We start from the raw sequence: 23,330 nt of genomic DNA on the forward strand, positions 1-23,330 counted from the left end.
AGGCAGATCACGAGGTCAAGAGACTATCCTGGCTAACACAGTGAAACCCTGTCTCTACTAAAAAAACCCAAAAAATTAGCTGAGGGTGGTAGCAGGCACCTGCAGTCCCAGCTACTCAGGAGGCTGAGGCAGGAGAATGGCATGGACCCGGGAGGCAGAGTTTGCAGTGAGCCAAGATCGCACCACTGCACTCCAGCCTGGGTGACTCCGTCTCAAAACAAAAACAAGGAGAGATATGTCAGCATCCAGGCCTTGTTATTCCATTTCCAGAGCACATGCAGAGTAGAAATAGCATCATTCTTAAAGGCCCTAACATATTCAGAATGGTAAACGAGCATGGCCTCAGCTTAAGGTCACCACCTGCATTAGCCCCTAACAAGAGTCACCTTGTCCTTTGAAGCAAGGTGTTTTTTCCTTTCTAGCTATGAAAGTCCTAGATGGCATCTTCTTCCAATAGAAGACTGTCTTGTCTGCATTGAAAATCTGTTGGTTAGTGTAGCTACTTCAGTTACTGTAGCTGGATCTACTGCCTTACCTTACTTTTTTTTTTTTTTCCTTTGAGGCGGAGTTTTGCTGTTTTTGCCCAGGCTGCAGTGCAATGGCACGACTTTGGCTCACCACAACCTCCGCCTCCCGGGTTCAAGCGATTCTCCTGCCTCAGTCTCCTGAGTAGCTGGGATTACAGGCATGCACCACCCGGCTAATTTTGTATTTTTAGTAGAGACGGGGTTTCTCCATGATGGTCAGGCTCGTCTTGTACTCCCGACCTCAGGTGACCTGCCCCCCTCGGCCTCCCAAAGTGCCAGGATTACAGGTGTAGGCCACCGTGCCCAGCTGCATTTTTATATTAGGAAGATGTCTGCTGGGTGCAGTGACTCACGCCCGTAATCCCAGCACTTTGGGAGGCCCAGGGGGGTGGATCACCTGAGGTCAGGAGTCCGAGACCAGCCTGACTAACATGGTGAAACCCTGTCTCTACTAAAATTACAAAAATTAGCCAGGGATAGTGGCGGGCACCTGTAATCCCAGCTACTTGGGAGGCTGAGGCAGGAGAATCGCTTGAACCTGGGAGGAGGTTGCAGTGAGCCGAGATCATGCCACTGCATTCCAGCCTGGGCAATAAGAGCGAAACTCCTTCTCAAACAAAACAAAACAAAACAAAACAGAACATGTCTTCTTGGACCTGGCGCGGTGACTCACGCCTGTAATCTCAGCACTTTGGGCAGCCAAGGCGGGTGGGTCATCTGAGGTTGGGAGTTTGAGAACATCCTGACCAACATGGTGAAACTCTGTCTCTACTAAAAATACAAAAATTAACTGGGCGTGATGGCGTGCACCTACAATCCCAGCTATTCAGGAGGCTGAGGCAGGAGAATGACTTGAACCTGGAGGCGGACGTTAAAAAATTAATTGGTACTTAATTATTTTTTCTTTTGTATTGAGATAGAGTCTCGCTCTGTCGCCCAGGCTGGAGTGCAATGGCATGATCTCGGTTCACTGCAACCTCCACCTCCTGGGTTCAAGCAATTCTCCTGTCTCAGTCTCCTGAGTAGTTGGGATTACAGGCGCACGCCACCACGACTGGCTACTTTCTTGCATTTTAGTAGAGACGGGGTTTTACCGTGTTGCCCAGGCTGGTCTCGAACTCCGGAGCTCAGGTAATTCGCTCACCTCAGCCTCCCAAAGTGCTAGGATTACAGGCGTGAGCCACCATGCCCGATCTATAAACGTATTTTAACACAGAAAAGGTAGAGTAAAAATTAGTATTACAATCTTATGGAACTATTGTTGTACATGTGGTCAGTAACTGACAAAACAAAGTTATGATCACACTATGTGGCTATAAGCTACCTGCATAGGTACAATCACAATCTACTCTTTAGAACTGACTTCAAAGATTAAGGCCGAGAGGAATGGTGCACACGCGCACGCGCGCGCGCGCACACACACACACACACACAGTGTTACAGAAAACAGCAAACACACATAAAAACAGTGATAATCTTTTTCCCTGATATCCCAAGTAGGAATTTACCCTGGAAATGAACTCAAGTGTAAGAAAAGAAATACCCCAAAGGCAATCAAAAACAAAATAAAAAAGCTCAGGAGGCCAGGCACAGTGGCTCATGCCTGTAATCCCAGCACTCTGAGAGACCAAGGCCAGTGGATCACTTGAGGCCAGCCTGGGGAACATGGTGAGACCATCTCTGCCAAAAACAATTAGCTGGGAGTGATGGTGTGTGCCTGCTACTCTGCAGGTTGAGGTGGGAGGATCACTTGAGTCCAGGAGCTCAAGGCCACAGTCAGCTGTGATCATGCCACTATACTGCAGCCTGAGTGACAGGGAAGTTTATGGGTAAACACCAGCAGTATTGTCAATAGATGACTAGACATCATTGTTACATAATTGCAGGTATGTTAAAGGGTTAACCGGAATTGGGTTTTACCTTGGAAAGATGTTTGAAGTATGTGAGAGGGGAGAAAACAGGCTGGGCAAGGTGGCTCGTGCCTGCAATCACAATACTTTGGGAAGCTGAGGCAGATGGATCACTTGAGGCCAGGAGTTCGAGACCAGCCTGGCCAACATGCTGAAACCCCATCTCTACTCAAAATACAAAAATTAGCCAGGTGTGGTGGCGGGCCCCTGTAATCCCAAGTGAGGAGGCTGAGGCAGGATAATTGCTTGAACCTGGGAGGCCGGAGGATGCAGTAAGCCAAGATCGAGCCAGTGCACTCCCTTGAGCCTGGGAGGTCAAGGCTGCAGTAAGCTGAGATCATACCACTGCACTCTAGCCTGGGTGAAAGAGTGAGACCCCGTCTTAAAAAAAGAAAAAACAGGCCGGGTATGGTGGCTCATGCCTGTAATCTCAGCACTTTGGGAGGCCGAGATGGGCAGGTTCACCTCAGGTCGGGAGTTTAAGAACAGCCTGACCAACATAGTGAAACTCTGTCTCTATTAAAAATACAAAGTTAGCCGGGCGTGATGGTGCATGCCTGTAATCCCAGCTACTGGGAGGCCAAGGCAGGAGAATCACTGGAACCCGGGAGGCGGAGGTTACAGTGAGCCAAGATCATGCCATTGCCCTCCAGCGGCAACAAGAGGGAAACTGTCAAAAAAAAAAAAAAAAAAAAGAAAGAAAAGAAAAGTGAGGCAAGCATGGACATAACCACGTCTGCATCTTTTTGACTGTAGGAACAAGAGTGTCACGAGGCAGCTGGCAGTGATTGTCAAGTAAACATTCTCAGGTATAGAACAGAAAGTACCAGAAAAACTTCCATATACACCTGGGTGAGAAAAAAAAAACATTCAAAATTTATTTTCCAACAGACAGACAGCATCAGCAGGTACAACTACAGGGGTTTCTCTGTGGATCATACATTCACAAGGCATTATTAGCTCAACAGTGAGAAAGCCACTGGTGTGTTTTCTGTAACAATATCCACTTCACAGTGTAAACAGGTACTATTATCGTGTTCACTTACAATTCCAGAAGGAAAGGCACAACTTGGCAAAAAAAAAAAAAAAGGGGGGAGGGAGGGGGCGGGATCCTAAAGTCAGGTGCAACGATGAAGAACAACACTTTGGCTATTCGTCTTGGATGCATATTTCCATCAGGACCTTCCACATAGAGGGGAAAGACTTTTCTCCCAGAAGTTAGTTTTTTTTCTTTCTTTCTCCCTTCTTGTTAAACCAAGAGCAATGTTTCGTTTGCTCAGTATCACGTATACAAAAGGAAACTACACAAAAAAAGGCATCACAAAATCATCTTGAACGTTCACCTCTTCCCACCAATACATCAACTCTTAGGTTTTAGACAGGGCCTGGGAATACTTCAGCGGTCTTAAAACAGGAAAACAAACACTATGGCTACAAAAAATAAAAAATAAATGAGGTAGATAAATTAAAGCTTTCACACCCAGGACTTGCCTGTTCTAACTTCGTAGCCTTCATGAAATATTCAGCAAGAAAACAAACAAAACAAAAAATCTTCATAATTACTTGGCATAAGTCGCACCAAGGAAATTCAACAAAAACAATCAGTATGTGAACCTGTGATGGGAAACACGCCCTTCCACGAGTTTCTCCTCGAGCATGAAAACCCAGTTCTTCAATAGAGTAGGCACTGGCAAACTAAGTCACCTGAGATTCCCCGCTCAGGTGCCCACCTCTTCTGGGGTTCGGGAAGAGGAAGGCATCTAAGAGGTGTGGGGAAAACATTGGCACTCTCGGGGCTCCAACTGAACTTTATTTAAATAAGCAGCAACACATACATTGACTCCCTAAGGACTAACGTTAAGTCCATTTGAGGGCCTCCTACTTAAGGTTCTAAGGTTGAAGCAATTTTATAATTCTACAACCCTAGTTTGTTGTTGTTCCTTTTTTAAGTACATTCAAAAAAAACAAACAAGATGGGGACAGGATTGGGGCATATAAAACAGGTCCCTAAAGAGATGACAGACCTTGTCCTTTTACCCACGTCCAGTTACCATATAAGTATACAGTACCCCTCTCCCCTCAATTAGGCTGTGTAGTTGTCTTTTCCACTGTTGTTCAGTAAGTTCCAACAATTCTACCTTGAAATAGGTAAGTCTTTGGAAAAAGTCATTCTAGGTTGTACAAAGGTTCTATGTATACGTCTGTTACAAGTAACAAAGCTACTTTGCAAGACCCGCTTCTTTCCAAAATTGAAAAAAAAAAAAAAAAAAAAGTGCCAGGCATGGTAGCTCACACCTGTAATCCCAGCACTTTGGGAGGCCAAGACGGGTGGATCACGAGGTCAGGAGTTCGAGACCAGCCTGACCAACATGGTGAAACCCCATCTCTACTCAAAATACAAAAATTAGCCAGGCGTGGTGGCACGCGCCTATAATCCCAGCTACTCGGGAGGCTAAGGCAGGAGAATCACTTGAACCCGGGAAGGGGAGGTTGCAGTGAGCCGAGATCAATACCACTGCACTCCAGCCTGGGTGATAGAGCGAGACTCCATCTCAAAAAAAAACAGTCTGTATTTGTTTTGGTATGAATTTTTTTATTTTTTCAACTTTTTGCAAAGCAGCATAGCAACAATTGTGATTGTAGGACTTGCCTGAGGTTGTGGTCACAACCATCGTAAACATCATTTGCATATCAGTAAGAAAAAGAAAACAGGAGGAGATGAGTTCTTACAAAACAAAGCAGATTCTAGAGATTTCACGGTGTCTGCATTGCTCCTTCCACTCAAGTTCTCCCTTGCTTAGCTGACCGCAATCTTGTTTTCTTCTAGGAAGTGAGGAAACTGGTGTTTGGGAACGCCGTCAGTAGCACTTGGTTTTTCCACATCGGCACTGATACTCGATTGGGAGCCATCCATCTTGGAGACAGTGGCGTTACTCACAACGGAGGTGGCCCCCAAGGAAACAGGGAGGGTAGGAACCCCTCCACTCTGGATCACAGAGATCTCATTGGTCTTCACAGCCAGACCGCCATTGAGCATGCTGGTATACTGGTTCCACACCACAGGGTCCACATTCACCGAAGGGGCCAGGATTTCCTTGGGAAAGATTTCTGAGACTCTTTTTCCGTCCGTACCTAACAGAGCCATGGTGTTCTCGATGGCCAGCTTCCTTCCACGGCGGGCTGAGTTATTGTTCGCCCCGTGTGTCATGTAGTGAACCTACGGGAACAGGACAGAAAGGTTCCCTATCAAAATAGAGATTTGAAGCTCACTGGCAAGCCAAGAATCAATCTGCATATGGATTTCATTCTACCCAGTGTTTTAACATATAGATGATCCTCGACTTACAGTGGGGTTATGCCCGGATAAACTCACTGAAAGTAGAAAATATTCTCAGTCTAAAATGCTTTTAATACACCTAACCAGCCAAACATCATAGCTCAGTTTAGCCTACCTCAAACACACTCAGAACATTTGCATTAGCTTACAGTTAGGCAAAATCATCTAATGCAAAGACTGTTTTATAATAAAGCATTGAAATAGCTCATGTAGGCATGGCACAGTGGCTCACGCCTGTAATCCCAGCACTTTGGGATGCCGAGGTGGGCAGATCACTTGAGGTCAGGAGTTCAAGACCAGCCTGGCCAACATGGTGAAACCCTGTCTACGAAAAATACAAAAATTAGCCGGGCATGGTGGCACATGCCTGTAATTCCAGCTACTCGGGAGGCTGAGGCACGAGAATCGCTTGAACCTAGGAGGCAAAGGTTGCAGTGAGCCAAGATCATGCCACTGCACTCCAGCCTGGGTGATAGAGCAAAAGACTCCGTCTCAAAAAAAAAAAAAATTAGCTCATAGCTCATGTGATTGAATACTGTACTGAAAACTAGAAACAGAATGGTTGTGTGGGTACCCAAAGTCTGATATCTATTGAATGCATCTCACTTTTGTACCATTCTAAATCAAACCATCTTAAGTCTGCACTTTATATTTAGAAAATCAGATTTCTTATATCACCTAATGAGCATTCCTCCCCAGAACAACCAAGATGGGGTTATAGTCTCCAACTGTCTCTGCTCCACCAATCATGGGTGTACCTATGTGAAAACCTACTATATGCTGGGCATTGATCCAAGTGCCAGGGTTAACTTATTTTTTTTTTCCTTGAGTCTTAATCTGTCACCTAGGCTACAGTGCAGTGGCACGGTTCACTGCAGCCTCAACCTCCCAGGCTCAAGCGACCCACCCACCTCAGCTTCCTGAGTACCTGGGACTACAGGTGCACACCACCATGCCCAGCTAATTTATTTTTATTTGTAGAGACTGGATCTCCTTATGTTGCCCAAGCTGGTCTCGAACTCCTGGCCTCATGTGATCCTCCCACCTTGTCCTCCCAAAATGCTGGGATTACAGGCATGAGCCACCACACCCAGCCTAGAGTTCACATTTTTAAAATGCACAAACCTACACAGGTAATAAAACTGTAGAGTACACAACATGCACACCTGAGTAGAAGTAAAACGGGAAAATCTGAATATGCTGATTGTAACAATGTCAATATCTTGATTATGCTACAGTTTTGCAAAGTGCTACCAATGAGGAAAACTGGGCAAAGCATACAAGGACATCTCTGTATTACTTTTCAAAAGTACAGTGAAAATCTATACTTATTTAAGTAAAAATTTCAGTTAAAAACAACTTGTGGGCAGGGCGCAGTGGCTCACGCCTGTAATCCCAGTACTTGGGGAGGCCGAGGGGGGCAGATCACCTGAGGTCAAGAGTTCGAGACGAGCCTGGCCAACATGGTGAAACCCCATCTCTGCTAAAAAATATATAAAAATTAGCCGGGCATGATGGCGGGTGCCTGTAATTCCAGCTACTCGGGAGGCTGAAGCAGGAGAATTGCTTGAACTCGGGAGGCAGAGGGTTGCAATGAGCCGAGATTGTGCCATTGCACTCCAGCCTGCGTGACAGAGCAAAACAGACCATACCCTGATGCAGTTGATATCTAAATATATAGAACATCAATGTCTAATAATTGCTACAGAGAAAAATGTATCTGGCTGGGAAAGCTACAGAAGGCCATGGTGGAAATAGGATGCTATTTAATCTAGGGTGGTAGGCGAGGCTTCCGCTAAAGAAGGGACCTTATTAGCATCTGGCTGCTTTCCTTAATTATTTTTCCTGTCTGGCTTTCAAGTTCTGAAATCCTTTTCAGCTTCTTTTTTTTTTTATTTATATGAATTTAATTTTTGTAGAGATGGCATCTTGCTATGTTGCCCAGGCTGGTCTTCAACTCCTGGGGTCAAGTGATCCTCCCACCACCACCTCCCAAAGTGCTGGGAGTACAGGCGTGAGCCACTGTGCCTAGCCCTTTTCAGCTTCGTAAGAGTTTAAAACTCTTAAGAGACAGGGTCTTACTCTCTTGCCCAGGCTAGAGTGCAGTGGTGTGATCACAGCTCACATTGCACCCTCGACATCGCAGGTTCAAGCAATCCTCCCACTTCAGCCTCCCAAGTAGCTGGGCCTACAGGCGCATGCCACCACGCCCAGCTAATTTTTATTTTGTAGTGACAGGGTCTCCTTATGTTACCTCCTCCCCGCTCAGCCTCCCAATTAGCTGGGACCCAAGCATGCAACACCACGCCCAACTGATTTTTGTTTTTTCTGTAAAGACATTGTCTCCCTGTTGCCCAGGCTGGTCTCAAACTCGTGGACTCAAGCAATCCTCCCACCTCGGCCTCCCAAAGGAGGAATGGAAGGATGGAAGAACTCATCACGGATTGTGCCAATAAGGAGAAGACACTCGGCGCCCAGCCCCCATCCTGCTGAAAGCCCACACAAACCCACCTTTAAGTTGCCTTTGGTGGTAAAAGCTCGCCCACAAATGTTGCACACAAAAGGCTTCTCTCCAGTGTGAGTCCGCTCGTGGATCTGAAGAGCGCTAGCAGACGAGAAGTTCTTCCCACACCGTGTGCAGCCATGTTGCTTGGCCTGTCGGCGTGGCTGGGCTGCTAACAAAGGGGTCATCCCTGGGGACAATGTTGAGGGTCCCACAAACGTGCCAGGAACTTCAACCTTGACATAGGTTGGCTGGGCTCGGATAAACGTGGAAGGGAGACTGCTCCGACCTAGTACACAGAGGGGAAAAAAGCCAGACCTTTATCATCCAACATTCATTCTTTCTCTTCAAAGCCAAAGAGATCTTTACAGATAACTGCCTGCTAGTTTGAGAGTCTGGAGCTGGCTTTGTAAGAAATTAACACCTTGAAAGCACCTTAACAGAAATTAACACCTTCCTTTGAATTGTTTATCTGCACAAAGAAGAAAGCCTCAAATGCTTGGGAAAAGGTACCACTTTGGGTTTTTTTTTAAGGTATGGGCAACATATAAACACATATCTAATTTAAGTTCAAATTTCTACATAAGAAACTACCTTTAAAGTATATGCCCAGACACCATCTTTCTTTGATTCTATGATACAGCTTTTCCCTTATTTTACCATTAATGACATCAACAGTCACCTCTCAGTAGATACGTGCATTTAAAATGGGTTCATCTTTCCCTGCTTCAAGAGCGGTTAATTTGTGAATATTACATCAGGCAGTGGGGCCTCAGAGTCAGGGAACCATGGCTTATTTCAGTGGTCAAAAAGCAGTGGCCACTTCCTCAAACATACTCTTAAGACACCCGTATACAGAATCAGTGTGGAGAAACAAAAAGAAAAAAACTATAACAAAATAGAAAGACTACCCCTACGTCCCAAGGGGCTCAAAGACAAAAATAAAAACCAACAAAAAAGGTATGCTGTCCATACCCATTTTGCATTGACCACCATAAACAAAAAGCATGTTCGTTACTAGGATAGTGGCAGTTACTATTGCCCTCTACCCAGAAGCACAGAAAAGCTAATTGCCCTATAGAAGGGGCTGCTTCAAGTCATACTCTCCGTTTGTAAAGTTCAACCCAGGTTCCTTTTTGATGACCTTGAGCCCAAAATGGACATAAGTTAAATCCAAAGCTCTATCACCTTCCATCTCAGTGCGGCTGTTCTCGGAGCTCTCTGCTTTGCTCCCAGCATCGGGAGACTTTGACTTGATGCTTTCGGCTTGACTATTGGCCGGGGAGAGTGCCTGGAAGGATGTGGTTTCCAGGATGTCTGGGCTTCGGCTCTGATACTCCTGGTCTCCTATCAGCGAGGACGAGTCGTTGGTCAAGCCGTCGCTCTCCACGGAACCATTTTCTCTGCTGCCCTGGCGCTGCAGGTTAAAAGGGGCAGGACCCACTTTCCCTGGGGCATCTAAGGAAGCCATCATGGCAAACCCTAGCGTGGGTGATGCCGAGTGGATGCTGGGAAGAGGCGTGGGGACCTTCGAGGAGCTGCTGGGAGCCTCCTGGGAGCTGACTTCCTCTAAATCGATGCTTTCGATGACATCATCATGGCAGATGGCGCTGATGCTGCCGTTCTCACCCACCGTCATTGGCTCAGAACCCGGAAAGTCACAGGGATTCTCTGGCAGGGGCGTGTTGGGAATCTGACCGCCCATGTGCATCCGAATATGCTGCTGCAGCATCACGGCGTTGGTGAACTTCTTCTGGCAGATGGGGCATGAATGCTGCGTCTTAATGGACGTGTTGGTTCGGTGAACCCCGAGGTGTGTCTTCAGGTTACCTTTGGTAGAAAAAGCTCGGCCACAGATCTTACACTGGAACGGTCTCTCCCCGGTGTGGGTGCGATAATGCATCTTGAGGGAGCTCTGGCAGCTTAAGACTCGGTGGCAAATGAGACATTCGTTGGGATCAGTGGTGGCCTTGTCAATGTTCTCCACCAGCTGCTGCAATTTCAGAGTCTCTGACCCTGGCTCAGGGGTCCCACTCCCTTGGAAGCCACCAGCCCTTGGGGAATTATGGTTTGGTCCCACCCCAGGGAGTGTGGGTCCACCCTCACTTTCTGGAGAAGGCCCAGGCTGCAGGTCACCGGGCAAGGGGCCACCCGTGAGGTCCTTGGGATTAGTCCCCGAAGAGAGATTCTGAGGTAGCCCTACAGAGGTGGTTACAAGGACAGGTTTGCTGTCTAAGGAAAGACTCGATTCATCTATGGGGTCAGGTACAGAGAGTGCATAGGGGATGCCATTGCCAGCCGCCACTTTGTCCTGGAACTCGGCAAACAGCTGGGGGTTTGCCTTCACCTGGGGATGTCGGTGAAAGTGCACCTTGAGGTTGCCCTTGGTGGTGAAGCGATGACCACAGACAGAGCACACGAAGGGTCTCTCTCCAGTGTGGGAGCGGAGGTGGATCTGCAAGGAGCTATCAGTCCCAAAAACCTTGCTACAGTACTTACACTTGTGCTTGTAGAGGACCGCCTCATCTTTGGGTTTGACATCCACCGCGGAGATGTTCGGGGGCTTCCCCTTCCCTTTCTTGGATGTGTCTAGCGTCACAGTGGAGAAAGGGCTCTGGAAGAGCACCGAGCCCGGGGCCTGAGGAAGCAAAGCACTCGGGAGGCGGGACATGACGTTCGGGAGTACCCGGGTCCCATCCGGCTTCAGAGCGAAGGGCGCCAGCCCTGGGGACAGGGAGCTGGTGGCAGAAGGGATGTTGGCATGAGGTAGCTTGGCTTGTTTCAAGGCATCCAGAGACAGACCTTGGCTTCCAGCTTTCTGGCTGAGCAAAGCCACAGCTGCAGAAACCTGCTGAGACATGTGGCTGCCCAAGGTCTTCAGAGTGTCAGCCCCTGCCCCACTCGAGTGGAGGGCGTGGGAGGCCCACATGTTCACCTGGATGCGGATCTGCTCGGTGAGCTGGATCTGCTGTAGCTGCTGCTGCTGCAGACACAAGATCTGCTCGAGGACCCACGGGATGCTGTTGGCGCCAGGCACGGGGGCAGGGAGGGCATCCGCGCTCCGCTGATTCACCGCCACCTTGGTGCCCCGCAGTGCCTGCAAGGTCACGTTAGTGTTGGCCACTTTGCCTTTGGCTAAATAGCTTATGTCCTGGGGGGTGGGCGGCAGGGCTGTCTCTGTCTTTAGGTACACCACAGACTCCGCGCCCGGCTTCTCCTTCATGTCCTCTGAGCTGCCGCCATTCTCCCTGTGACCGTCCTTACTGCTGGGGCTGGCAGGCTGGTGGCTCAGTACAGCTCTGGAGAAGTCTTCTGAAGGCACCGGCCCCTCGCTGTCATTCATGATGAGGACAGGTGGATTTTTAGTGCAATTTTTCTTATGTTCCAGGAACTCAGAGACGCTGAAGAACTCTGCACAGCATTTCTCACAGACGTGTGTCTCCTCCCGACGAAGCCGCTTTACTGTGGCTTCGTCCTCACTTGCCACCTCGTCATTCCCCGGGTGGTTCACTGGAGCACCTATAACAAGACAGAGAAAGCTAAGGACTCTGCCCAAGTAAAAGATATGGGGGGAGCTGGGCACAGTGGCTCACGTCAATCATCACAGCACTTTGATTTTTTGTTTTGTTTTTTTGAGACAGAGTCTCGGTCTGTCGCCCGGGCTGGAGTGCAGTGGCCGGATCTCAGCTCACTGCAAGCTCCGCCTCCCAGGTTTACGCCATTCTCCTGCCTCAGCCTCCCAAGTAGCTGGGACTACAGGCGCCTGCCACCTCGCCCGGCTAGTTTTTTGTATTTTTTTTTTTAGTAGAGACGGGGTTTCACGGTGTTAGCCAGGATGGTCTCGATCTCCTGACCTCGTGATCCGCCCGTCTCGGCCTCCCAAAGTGCTGGGATTACAGGCTTGAACCACCGCGCCCGGCCCATCACAGCACTTTGAGAGGCTGAGGTGGGCAGATCACCTGAGGTTGGGAATTCGAGACCAGTCTGGTCAATATGGTGAGACCCTGTCTCTACTAAAAACAGAACAATCAGCCAGTCATGGTGGTGGACTCCTGTAGTCCCAGCTACTCGGGAGGCTGAGGCACAAGAATTGCTTGAACTCAGGAGGCGGAGGTTGCAGTGAACCGAGATCGCGCCATTGCACTCCAGCCTGGGCAACAGACTTTTTTTGAGACTCTGTCTCAAAAAAAAAACACACACACTGATCCCTGAATTTCTTTTGTAACTGGGGCTTATTTACTTTAGGGTTAGTGCCAGCCTACACATTGCAACTCCGAACTTGGGACTACGTTTTAGCCAGATGCCGGCGTCCTTTACACAAGACGCCTGGCGAAGACTACTTCACTGTTCTCACCTCCCCGCTGTCCTCTCCGGAATACCCCATCGCCAAGATATCAATGGAGCCTGGGGCCACAGGACAAAGACAGGCATACCTCAGACCCAGCAGCTGAGCCTAGGAATCTAAACCACAGAAGACATTCACACAAGCCTACAATGATCTGGGTTTTTTTGTTTTGTCAGAAACGTTCACAGCAGCAAAGAAGTAAATTTTTGCCCACCCACCCATAGTGTAAGAAGTATGCAGAATTTCTGTATGCCATAGAAATTAAGTGAAAGAAATGGGTTGCGCAACAATGTATACAACATGACCATTTTGCTTAAAACAAAACCTGTGTTTGAAATGTACAAACATGGCTGGGTGCAGTGGCTCACACCAGTCATCCCCGCACTTTGAGGTCACTTTTGAGAGGCCAGGAGTTCGAAACCAGCAACACAGCGAGACCCTGTCTCTACAAAAAAATAAGAAGATAAAAACAGCTGACCATGGCGGTGTCCATGTATATAGTTCAAGCTACTCAGGAGGCTGAGGCAAGAGAATTGCTTGAGCTTGGGAAGTCAAGTCACTCCAGCCCAGGTGACAGAGTGAGACCCTGTCTGAAAACAAAACAAACAAAGTACAAATGCACAAGGAAAAGGCCAGGAAGGGCTGGAGTGCAGTGGTCCAATCTTGGCTCACTAACCTCCGCCTCCTGGATTCAGTTGTTATTATATTAACAACTCTGTAATTCTCATGCCTCAGTCTCCTGGGAAGCTGGGATTACAGGCGCCCGCCACCACGCCTGGCTAATTTTTGTATTTTTAGTAGAGATGGGGTTTCACCATGTTGGCCAGGCTGGTCTTGAACTCCTGGGTTCAAGTGATCCGTCTGCCTCAGCCTCCCAAAGTGCTGGGATTACAGGCACGAGCCACTGCATCCGGCCAAATCCATGGACTTTTGACAGCACAGTCCACCAACGGGTTTCCAGGAAAGACTGATCTTGAAGCATGGCCTTAACAAACTGGTTTAATCTTTACTTATTTCAGACTGGGTCACAATATGAAGTCTTGCAAGGTATGTGTAGGCTGGGGGTGGGTCAGGGGAAGAGACAACAGCCATGGGCAGGTCTGGCCTGCCAGAGTTAAGAAAGCTGGCCAGGGCCAACCTGGCCTTGCCTACCAATAACAGGTAGTTATTGATAGGCAAGTGGGTTCATCCCTAAGAATGCCTACTGAGCACACATAATCACGAGATGACAACCTCGTGATTAGATGATTAGATGCCTGGATTTACTGATTCAACCAGGACTGAGGAGAATGATGCCTTACAATAAAACAATGTAATGCCTCTCATTCCACAATACTGACCTCCTACTGTGTGCAAAGCAGGGGTTGGGGGCCCAATGGGTGAAAAGATGAGCCCCATTATCTTCCTATAATTCAGATTTTGTACCCACAGATGCCCACACTGTAATCATTCAATCCTATTACATATCAGCTCCATTTAAAGATGAGAAAAAGGCCAGGCGCAGTGGCTCACACCTGTGATCCCAGTACTTTGGGAGGCTGAGGCAGGCGATCACCTGAGGCCGGGAGTTCGAAACCAGCCTGATCAACATGGTGAAACTCCATCTCTACTAAAAATACAAACTTAGCCCAGCGTGGTGGCGCATGCCTGTAATCCCAGCTACTCAGGAGGCTGAGACAGGAGAATCACTTGAACCCGGGAGGCGGAGGTTGCAGTGAGCTGAGACTGCGCCGTTGTACTCCAGCCTGGGCAATAAGAGTGAAACTCCATCTCAAAAAAAATAAATAAATAAACAATGAAAAAATAAAGATGTGAAAAACAGAGACTCTGAGAAATGATGTTACTTGTGCAACATAACAGAAGTTATTGACAGATAACTTTTGAGCACTTACTTTGTATGTGGCCAGGTATGATTCTAAACAATGTATGTGGCCGGGCGCGGTGGCTCAAGCCTGTAATCCCAGCACTTTGGGAGGCCGAGACGGGCGGATCACGAGGTCAGGAGATCGAGACCATCCTGGCTAATACGGTGAAACCCCGTCTCTACTAAAAAATACAAAAAACTAGCCAGGTGAGGTGGCGGGCGCCTGTAGTCCCAGCTACTCTGGAGGCTGAGGCAGGAGAATGGCGTAAACCCGGGAGGCGGAGCTTGCAGTGAGCCGAGATCGCGCCACTGCACTCCAGCCTGGGTGACAGAGCCAGACTCCGTCTCAAAAAAAAAAAAAAATGTATGTTATTATATTAACAACTCTGTAATAGAAACTATTACCCTATTTGACAGAAGGGGAAACTGAGGCACAGAGGACATGAACTTGCCCAAGGTAACATGTCAAGTAAACCGCAGAGCCAGTATTAAACCCCAGACATGCAGTTCTCACACCCTCTATTGGAACCCTTCATTTGTACCCTTCTGATCATGTTTCTTCTGTTAAGACTGCAACTCTCTTTCCTCTCAGAGATGTTAAGGTGGGACAGGAGAGCCTGGGAGGTTGCCTTGGTTAGGAAGGGGTGGGAGTAGACCACCCATTCCTGTCTTATTTCTAGGACTTCCAGAAGTTGCTCTGAAAGTGTTAGGATGCAGTGCAATGCTGCCACTTCCAGGTAGAGTTCCAGTAGCAGATACCAGCACAAACTCTCCTTAAGCCCCAATACCGCTGCGAATCTGCCTCATTTCAATGATCAAGATAAAAATGCTCGTCAATTCCCAGAACCCTGGCAACTGTTTATCTGGGAACCACCAACTCTCAGATAAATAGTATCTATCTGTATGATTTCCCAAGACTGGAAACCAGCACTAAGTGGGAGTGTTAGGTGGCACAATCTTTCTAGAAAAGCAATTTTGACAATTATGTGTCAAGAATGTTAAGTGAAACTTTTTTAAAACAGTTTCTCTTCTCAGGGAAGGAAATACGTATTACTGGTAGGAGTGTATAGATGGATACAGCTCTTTCAGCAAGTCTTCTGGCAACATCTTCATTTTAGTACAATTTTCCTTTGACCCAGCAATTCCTGTTTTAGGAATTTCCTCGATATTCCTGCAAGGATTTAGGATAATGCTGCAAGGATTTAGGATATTCCTTGCAGCATTTCTCATGTTAACAGACAGCAACAAAAATGGATGCACCTTGGTCGTCAGTAAGATTTGGGTTAAATAAATTAGGGTGTAGAAAAAGCAAACACTTTATAGCCTCCAGAAATAAAGGAGACCAAGGCTGGGCACAGTGACTCACACCTGTAATCCCAGCACTTTGGAAGTCAAGGTGGGTGGATCACTTGGGTTCAGGAGTTTGAGACCAGCCTGGCCAACGTGGTGAAACCCTGTCTCTACTAAAAATAAAAAAGTTAGCCAGGCGTGATGGCGTGCATATCGCTGTAACCCCAGCTACTCGGGAGGCTGAGTTGGGAGAATTGCTTGAACCAGGACCCAGGAGGCGGACGTTGCAGTGAGCCAAGATTGTGCCACCGCACTCCAGCCGGGGCAACAGAGCAAGACTGTCTCTCAAAAAAAAAAAAAAAAACCTTCAATAAAGCCCATGCAAAAACATTAACCACTCCATTCTGCTAATTTTAGAGGCCAAAAGCTAACCACCACCAACCTCTCCAAGCAAGAACAAAAACATACTTCATACTCTTACACCTTAAGGTACCTTGTCTTACACCTTGTCCAGCCCAGGTCCAGGCCAGCTTTGAATTCAACCCAACACAAATTCATAAACCTTCTTAAAACGTAAGATAGTTTTACAATTTGTTTTAAGCTCATCAGCTATCATTAGTGTCCATGTCTTTTATGTGTGGCCCAAGATAATAATTCTTCTAATGTGGCCCAGAGAAACCAAAAGATTAGACACCCTTGCCTTAAGTCACTTTTCTGAGACGGAGTCTCGCTCTGTCGCCCAGCCTGGAGCGCAGTGGTGCAATCTTGGCTCACTGCAAGCTCTGCCTCCCGGGTTCACGCCATTCTCCTGCCTCAGCCTCCTAAGTAGCTGGGACTACAGGCGCCACCACCACGCCCGGCTAATTTTTGGTATTTTTAGTAGAGACGGGGTTTCACCGTGTTAGCCAGGATGGTCTCGATCTCCTGTCCTCGTGATCCGCCCGCCTCAGACTCCCAAAGTGCTGGGATGACAAGCGTGAGCCACCACGCCCAGCCCAGTCACTTATCTTCATAGCCACATAATCAAACAAGCTCCTTGGTTTCTATTTTGCAGATGTGGAAAACAGGCTCAGAACTAAGTGGCTCAAGATGACATACTGCTTGCTAGTTAGAAGATAGAGGTGACTTAAATACTATTTAACGGCACTAAAATGAGTGGCCCAATTCCTAATGGTTTCTTCTAGAGCAGTCTCTCCCCTCTATGGGAGAAACTTTTTCATCTTGCCCCTCTATGGAGGCTTTTAAGTTATTTTTCCCTAATAGCTCCCCCCTTATAAAGTTCTAACATCACAAACATATTATCTACATTTACATCCTTTGGAAGGACGTATTCCAAACCACTGTAATATCAATAAAATGTTTTCATAGCATTGGTGAAAATATCACCAATGTGAAATGTATCACATGTGAAAATATATATGTCATGAGAAATTATCACACGAAAAGATACATGTTCTGTTTAACACAGGCATTTTTAAACAGGGGGTCTATGAAATTAGATAAGAAAAAAATACTAATTTTCACTTAGCTGAACTAAAATTCAACATTTCGTTCAATGATGAATATAAGGAACATACCACAGTGGTATTAATAGTTGTGACTTTGTCATCAGTGGAGACCACAAATATTTTCATACAGTGTTACAAGTTGTTACAACTTGGAAATTCTTGTTATCTGATGGGCTATTAGATCTTGTTATTTATTGTATTAATAAAGTAGCTGATATTACTAAGTGAAAAATGTTTTCATTTTTGATGACTATATTTCAATGTAATTTATTTCCTTGGTCGTCTATGTATTTTATACATTACACCGAGAAGGGATCTATGGCACAAAAAAGGTTAAGCTCCCTCCCCTAGAAGGATCCAGCAGTTCCCAAGAGTGATTTACAGCCTGAATACCAGCTTGCCTTTGCTGTATACACAAGCTCGCCTCTTCTGTAGCCTCCACCAGCAACATCCCACTTGAGTCTTAAAACAGGAGCGGCTCTGTTTGCTTGTGCAGTAAAAAGCGCTCCTACATCCAGGCTGCCACTGGTAAATACCGAAACTGTATTTGCCAAGGAGTAAGAAGATTCTGTTATGAACAATTGCTGGACATGCTTAAGTTAACCCCAAAGGAAAAAAAGCAAAGTTCAGAGGGATTACACAGCAACTAGTTCTTCCATTTCTCCACCCCACCCCCACCCCGAATTTTAGGAATGTTATCTTGCAGCATCTAGTTATCCAATAAGTTGGAAGAATGCAGTAAACCCAGCAGGGGTCTTAGATTCAATCACTGCCAAATGGATAGAAAATACTCTTACTATTGTATAGGAAGAAAGTTCATCTACTAGTGACCAATCAAATTGTGGAGACACTGAAATGCTTAAAAGTAAAACCCGTATGTATATCTTGATAAAAGCATTATGACTCAAGCTTATCTTTTTTTCATTCCTACATTTAAAGAACTACAATGAGTAGATTATGTAAAGCACACATCTTCTACCCTCCCCCACCCCCAGGATAATTGCTTACCAAAAAACAAAAGGAAATTATGTGCCTTCTTAAGTATTTAACCAGTTGAAAGAAAAGTGCCTCTTTAGCAGTTTAATTTTAGCAGTCAAAAAGCCTTCAACTCAAGTCATAGAAGGCAAATTAGACTTTAAGTTTCTACCTAGTTAACATCTAAAAAAGGCAAAGTTTCAAACAGCCTTGAACCAAAACTCAGGGATTCTGTTGGAGAGGAAAAAAAAAGAGTAAATGGCTCAAAGAAAGTTTCCTAGGCACTAAGGCGTGTGACCTCTTTTTGCTTCCAAGGTTAGGGAAGTGTCCCACTCTGCCCCAACTAGAGATCAGGCAAGTTTGTAAACTCCATCAGGGCAGGGGTTTTTGTTGCCTGTCTCCAGAGTCCCCCTGAACAAAACCTGACACGACATACAATTCGCTGGGGCGGGGATTGGGGGGGATTGCGGTGACTGGCGATGCAGTTCTTATCTGGATTTAGTGGCTTTTAAAAATGTTTAGACATTTAAAAAAATAGTCAAAAGTACTGTAGGCTAAAGGTGATGAGGAAGAGAGAACTTCTGGAAGTCTTTTCGCCATTCATTTTTCCAGGGTAGTACAACCCAGAGAAGCCAACCAAACTCCAACTTTGTTTTATTTCTGGGACCTCTTCATCTAAACCACGTGAAGACACATCCCAACATTTAAGATGGCAGAATAGAAGCCACCAAACCCAACCCGCCAAGCACCAATCATGGCTCCCTTGTCAAAGATGCCAAAAAGAAAATCTCATCAAATCACCAACTGGCCTAAGGCTATTTAAAAAAAAAAAAAAAACAGTTCCTTGAACTCTGGGGCGAGGTAGAACAAGGCACCATGGAACATCAAGCAGGACAAGACACCACAGGCAAAGCCATTTCAAACAGGTGCTGCAATTTAAAATGAGTAAAAATATGACTATCAATTTTGGTCTTTAATTTCTTGAATTCAAGATAGCGCACTCAAGTCCCCAGCCAGGTGTCTGGCGGGCAGCACACTGCCGTTTCTGCTAAATTGTCTCAACTGGCAGCTCAACACCATCTTGACACAATAAACACAAATAAAAACATTTTGGTATTTTGAACAAAATTAGTACTGATCACATTCCCAATTCATAGTAGCCCTTCTACAGTTGAAATTATCTAAACAGGGCATTTTATCACCACTATATAGAGGAGGAGCCCAAAAACTCAGAGAAAAAAAACACCAAGCTGTCTTCAAGGTTACACAGCTGAAAGTCACACAGCCACACTGGAATGCGGATCCCATTCTAAAACCTGACTTCCTAGGCATCAACGTAAACTTCACATTTTAAAAAAAGGAAATGCTAACTGCCTTCTGCCTCCCAAGATGGTTCCCCAACCCACAGCCCAGGAGGAAACTCACTAACAGCAGCACGAATGACAAAGTATCATTTGCTTGCGCACTGCACATTTGTATTCAACAAAAGGAGCTGTTTGGCAAATTGTAGCTTCTCTCCCTATGGGAAACCCAGATGAAATCTAACGTAGAAAGCTGGCCTGAAACGTTAACTAACCTCAAAATCCTTCTAGCCAGCCTGGGTCATTTTGGTGAGTAATTGGAAATAGGAAGTCGTTCGAAACTTGGGAATCCTAATCGTTGATGTTTGTAATCCAGTTTAGCACAAAGGGCATTTGAAACTCTTTTGAGAAAATGCTAATTTTTCCTGTATGTAGTGTTAGCCCCGCGACCACCTGCAGATTTTTTGATCTGTTAATTGATCGCCAGACGTCATTTTCCTCCCTCGAAAACTGTATTCTCGAATGGCTTTGCAAAATAAGACCAGCTCAATCTGCATTCTAAAAAATCATGTGAGACATATACATCCAAGTTAGGTATATATGTCTGAATTATATATCTAACTATATAATTTTAGGCAGATGAAATGCAAACAACCCAAACGCAGCCATTACAAACGCACTGCTTGGGAAAACAACCTTCTGTCCCAAGGAAGATATTGGAGGCTCTGCAAACACATTCTAGCCGCCAGGAGTTATTACCAAGAATTCCAGACTTGGCAAAGAACAGCGGGCACAGACGGCGATCACGCAGGCGACGGGCACGAATCCCCTGGGGTGCCTCCTTGGCCCAGCCCAGTACTCTCCATTCACCCCCGCAACCGGTCCCATCCACCAGGTGTGAGCCAGCACCTGCGAAGGGACCCCGCCTCCCAGCAAAGGGCTATGCTTCAAGCTGGGCCTCCAGGGGGCGCCCGCGCGCAGGCCGGGTGGGCTGTCCGCGACAACCCTGGTGATCAATAGCCAACTCCCCTCCCTCCCAAATCGCAGTGGCAGCGCACGGCCAGGCCTGAGGTCTTAGCTCAGCTCAGGTTGACTCTGATTCCAAACTCCAACATCGTTAATTTCAGAAGCCCTCCCGTAACAAGCTTCCCTCCCTAAAGGTGCCAAACACCACCAAAAGCCCCACGTGTGTGCGCCCACCCAAAATGAAGGGGGAAGGGGAGGTCAGCGTAGGACCAGGGGAGGGGTCAGAGCCAGGAGCTCGCCCCTCCTCTCCGAAGGAAGCAGGCGGGCTGAGGGTTAACCCTTTTGTTCCAGGTGGGCCAGGCCACGAAGCCTTCACGCTCCCCTCAACCCCCACCCCACCCCGCCCCCAACCAAGGCACAAAGAGAGTCCCTCCAGGCGCCTGGGACCTCGGTTGCGCGTTGCGCTGACCACCCGGCGCCCCGAAAACGCCCAGCCGTCCCCTCCGTCAAGTCGATCCTTTTAATTTGCCCTGGAAAAATGTTAAACGGGGGATTCTATTGACCTATTATAAACTTGGGAAATGTATTACATTCGGTCTCCGACAAAAAGGGTGGAGGGTACGGAAGCCAAAAAGTGGCGACCGTCTTCTCGGGAAACCCCGGGCATCAGAAATAGGCTCTGAGAGTCCTCGGGGTTACCGCGCACACCCGTCTGCTGCAGGGAAATTAGAAAGCAGGCGGGGAGCGCAGCGACGAACAAGGCCGGAGAGGAGGCTACAAATCCCCCCTCCCCCCACGCGCACGCTAAAAACTTATCAGGCGACAATTTGGCGGGCCGGGATGGAGACGAGATAGTGGGAAACCGCCTCGCTCCTAAAACCTCTGCGGTGAAGTGATGAAGTGGGAACAGAGTTGGCCCCGCCGCTCCCGGCGCGGCTGGAGTCCCGAACTCCCCTCGATCCGGGAAACGCTGGCCGCGGAAGCGTGGGCCGGGTCCGCCGCGGGAGTTCGCCCTGGCCCCCCACCTCTCCCCTTTCACACCAGGGCGCAAATGTGGAAAGCCGAGCGCTCCAGAAAAGCCACGCAAAACGGGAGGCCGGTGCACCCCAGCGGGGCTGCCGCGCGTCCGCCACCCCGGCCACTGGGGGCTCGCACCCTCCTGCTTGCCGCGGTTATTTTTAGGAAGTCGGAAATCAAAGATGGCTGGAGGTCAGGCCCCGAAAGGTTAGGGCGAAGATCGGCAGGCGGCGCAGCCCGGGCAGAAAAGGCGAAAACCAAAAAAGAAAAAAATTTTAAAGGGAAACATTGAGCCCTCCTCCCCCACCTCTCCGTTCCCTCCAATGCCCTGCGCAGCGCGGGTGGCCCGCACCCCAGCTCCTGAGGGTGGGAGAGGTCGCGCCCCCTCCCCCCACTTGGCCCGGGAGGGGCGCGTGCAACAGATCGTCCTCCTCCGGGGGGTCTTCCAGGGGTGCGCCCCTCCTCCAGCCTCCAAGAAAAGCCCCCACGGGCTGGTGGAGAGGGTGAGGATCCCCCGAGGTTCTTTCTTTTGAGAGCGACGCGAGGGAGGGGGACCTAAGTTACAAGAGAGGGGGGGAACACCAGTGAGGGGAGTGGGACCAGTTAAGTGAGGGGCAGAGGACAAGGAGAAGGGAACCTTTCGGGAGCGAGGAGAACGGAGGAGCGAGTGGGGGTCAATTTTACAATAAGGGGAGAAAGCTGGGGGTGAAACTTACACAAGAGGGGAAAAGAAAAAAGTGTGAAACGTGCAAAAGGCGGGGTGGTGGGGAGAGGAGGCGACCTCTCCTCCCGGGCACTGAGCCCCCAAATCTCGGTTCCTGAATTTGCGCTGGACGCCGCCCGCTCCCCGAAGCCCGCGCCCTCGAGGATCCCGCGTACGTCCGGGAAGCTCCCCTCCCCGGGCGGGCGCCCCAGCCCCACTCACCCAGCTCCCCCGCCGCGGGCGCCGCTGGGGCCGCATCTGCAAACTCCGGGGTCGGCTGCTGCGGCTGCTGCTCGCCCTGGTCCTCCTCCGAGTTGATGTGCTGGGGTTTCGCCTGCTTGCGCCTCGACATGGTGCGAGCATCGGGGCGCCGGGAGAGCCGCAGTTATTTGCCCTCTCCGCCACAAATTCCTGGAGTTGGGAAATTTACCCCCCTTCGGCCGGAACGCGCATGTCCCAGTAATTATTATTATCAATAATGCATTGCGATTTATCATGAGCCCTGACAGCTGATTGGCCTGGGTCCAAGACCTCAGAGATCATTTAAATAAGCCCTCATTGATCAGGGAGGGGCGAGGCATTCTGGGCTTTGTAGTCCGGGCCTACTTGTGACAAAGGCGTGTTCATCAGGGGAGCGCAGCTAATTAGCATCCGGGCTCAGATTGGCTGGGGCGGAGACGAAATCAGAGGGGGACCCATCCTCGCTCCAACTATCTGAGTCCTTGGAGAGGAGAAGAAAATGAGGGGAAATGCGTACTTATTAAAAAGTAGGAGCGTAAGTAAAAGTTTTGGAACGGGTGTATTTGGTAGTATGCTCCAAAGATTACTTTGTAAGGTTGATGTCCACCAGCCGAGAAGGGAGGTCTCTTCACACTGGAATATTTTGGCTCCGTTTTCACATCTACACGCACACACACTCCCCCAAACCTGAGATGTGACCCGTGTCCCCTCCCATCTTTTTGATTACAAATGTTTAAGTTGAGTCTCGAGATAACTGAAGAATGATGAATGGTGGTGTTTTCGGCCCTCCCACCCATCCCAACTCTTAAAGTGAGCTCGGAACTTCCAAAATTTCAGATTACTC

General features: G+C 48.1%; 1 protein-coding gene across 2 annotated transcripts; it reads right to left on the reverse strand.

The window, feature by feature from the left end:
* Positions 1 to 3,290: 3,290 nt before the first annotated feature.
* On the reverse strand, positions 3,291 to 22,808 carry SALL4 (spalt like transcription factor 4). Of its 2 annotated transcripts, none has more exons than XM_028828514.2 (4): positions 22,469 to 22,808; positions 10,777 to 11,796; positions 8,286 to 8,566; positions 3,291 to 5,654 (listed from the first exon to the last, which is right to left on the reverse strand). In XM_028828514.2, the coding sequence occupies exons 1-4, from the start codon at positions 22,596 to 22,598 to the stop codon at positions 5,235 to 5,237; spliced, it is 1,851 nt and encodes a 616-aa protein (XP_028684347.2). In that variant the 5' UTR covers positions 22,599 to 22,808; the 3' UTR covers positions 3,291 to 5,234. The 2 variants fall into 2 exon arrangements, with proteins under 2 accessions (XP_028684347.2, XP_001093669.2); XM_001093669.5 differs by having other exon boundaries at positions 9,466 to 11,796.
* Between the last annotated feature and the right edge of the window lie 522 nt (positions 22,809 to 23,330).

The sequence above is a fragment of the Macaca mulatta genome, chromosome 10, assembly GCF_049350105.2.
Source record: "Macaca mulatta isolate MMU2019108-1 chromosome 10, T2T-MMU8v2.0, whole genome shotgun sequence".
Taxonomy (NCBI): Eukaryota; Metazoa; Chordata; class Mammalia; order Primates; family Cercopithecidae; genus Macaca; species Macaca mulatta.

What these genes read in the sequence shown, in the direction of transcription:
- SALL4 (XM_001093669.5), bottom strand. Translation starts at nt 22,598, where the DNA reads ATGTCGAGGCGCAAGCAGGCGAAACCCCAGCACATCAACTCGGAGGAG. An exon ending in GCCCGCGGCGGGGGAGCTGG is followed by an intron (nt 11,797 to 22,468) that starts GTGAGTGGGGCT and finishes GTCTTGTTATAG; the next exon opens with GTGCTCCAGTGAACCACCCG. An exon ending in CCACCAAAGGCAACTTAAAG is followed by an intron (nt 5,655 to 8,285) that starts GTGGGTTTGTGT and finishes CTGTTCCCGTAG; the next exon opens with GTTCACTACATGACACACGG.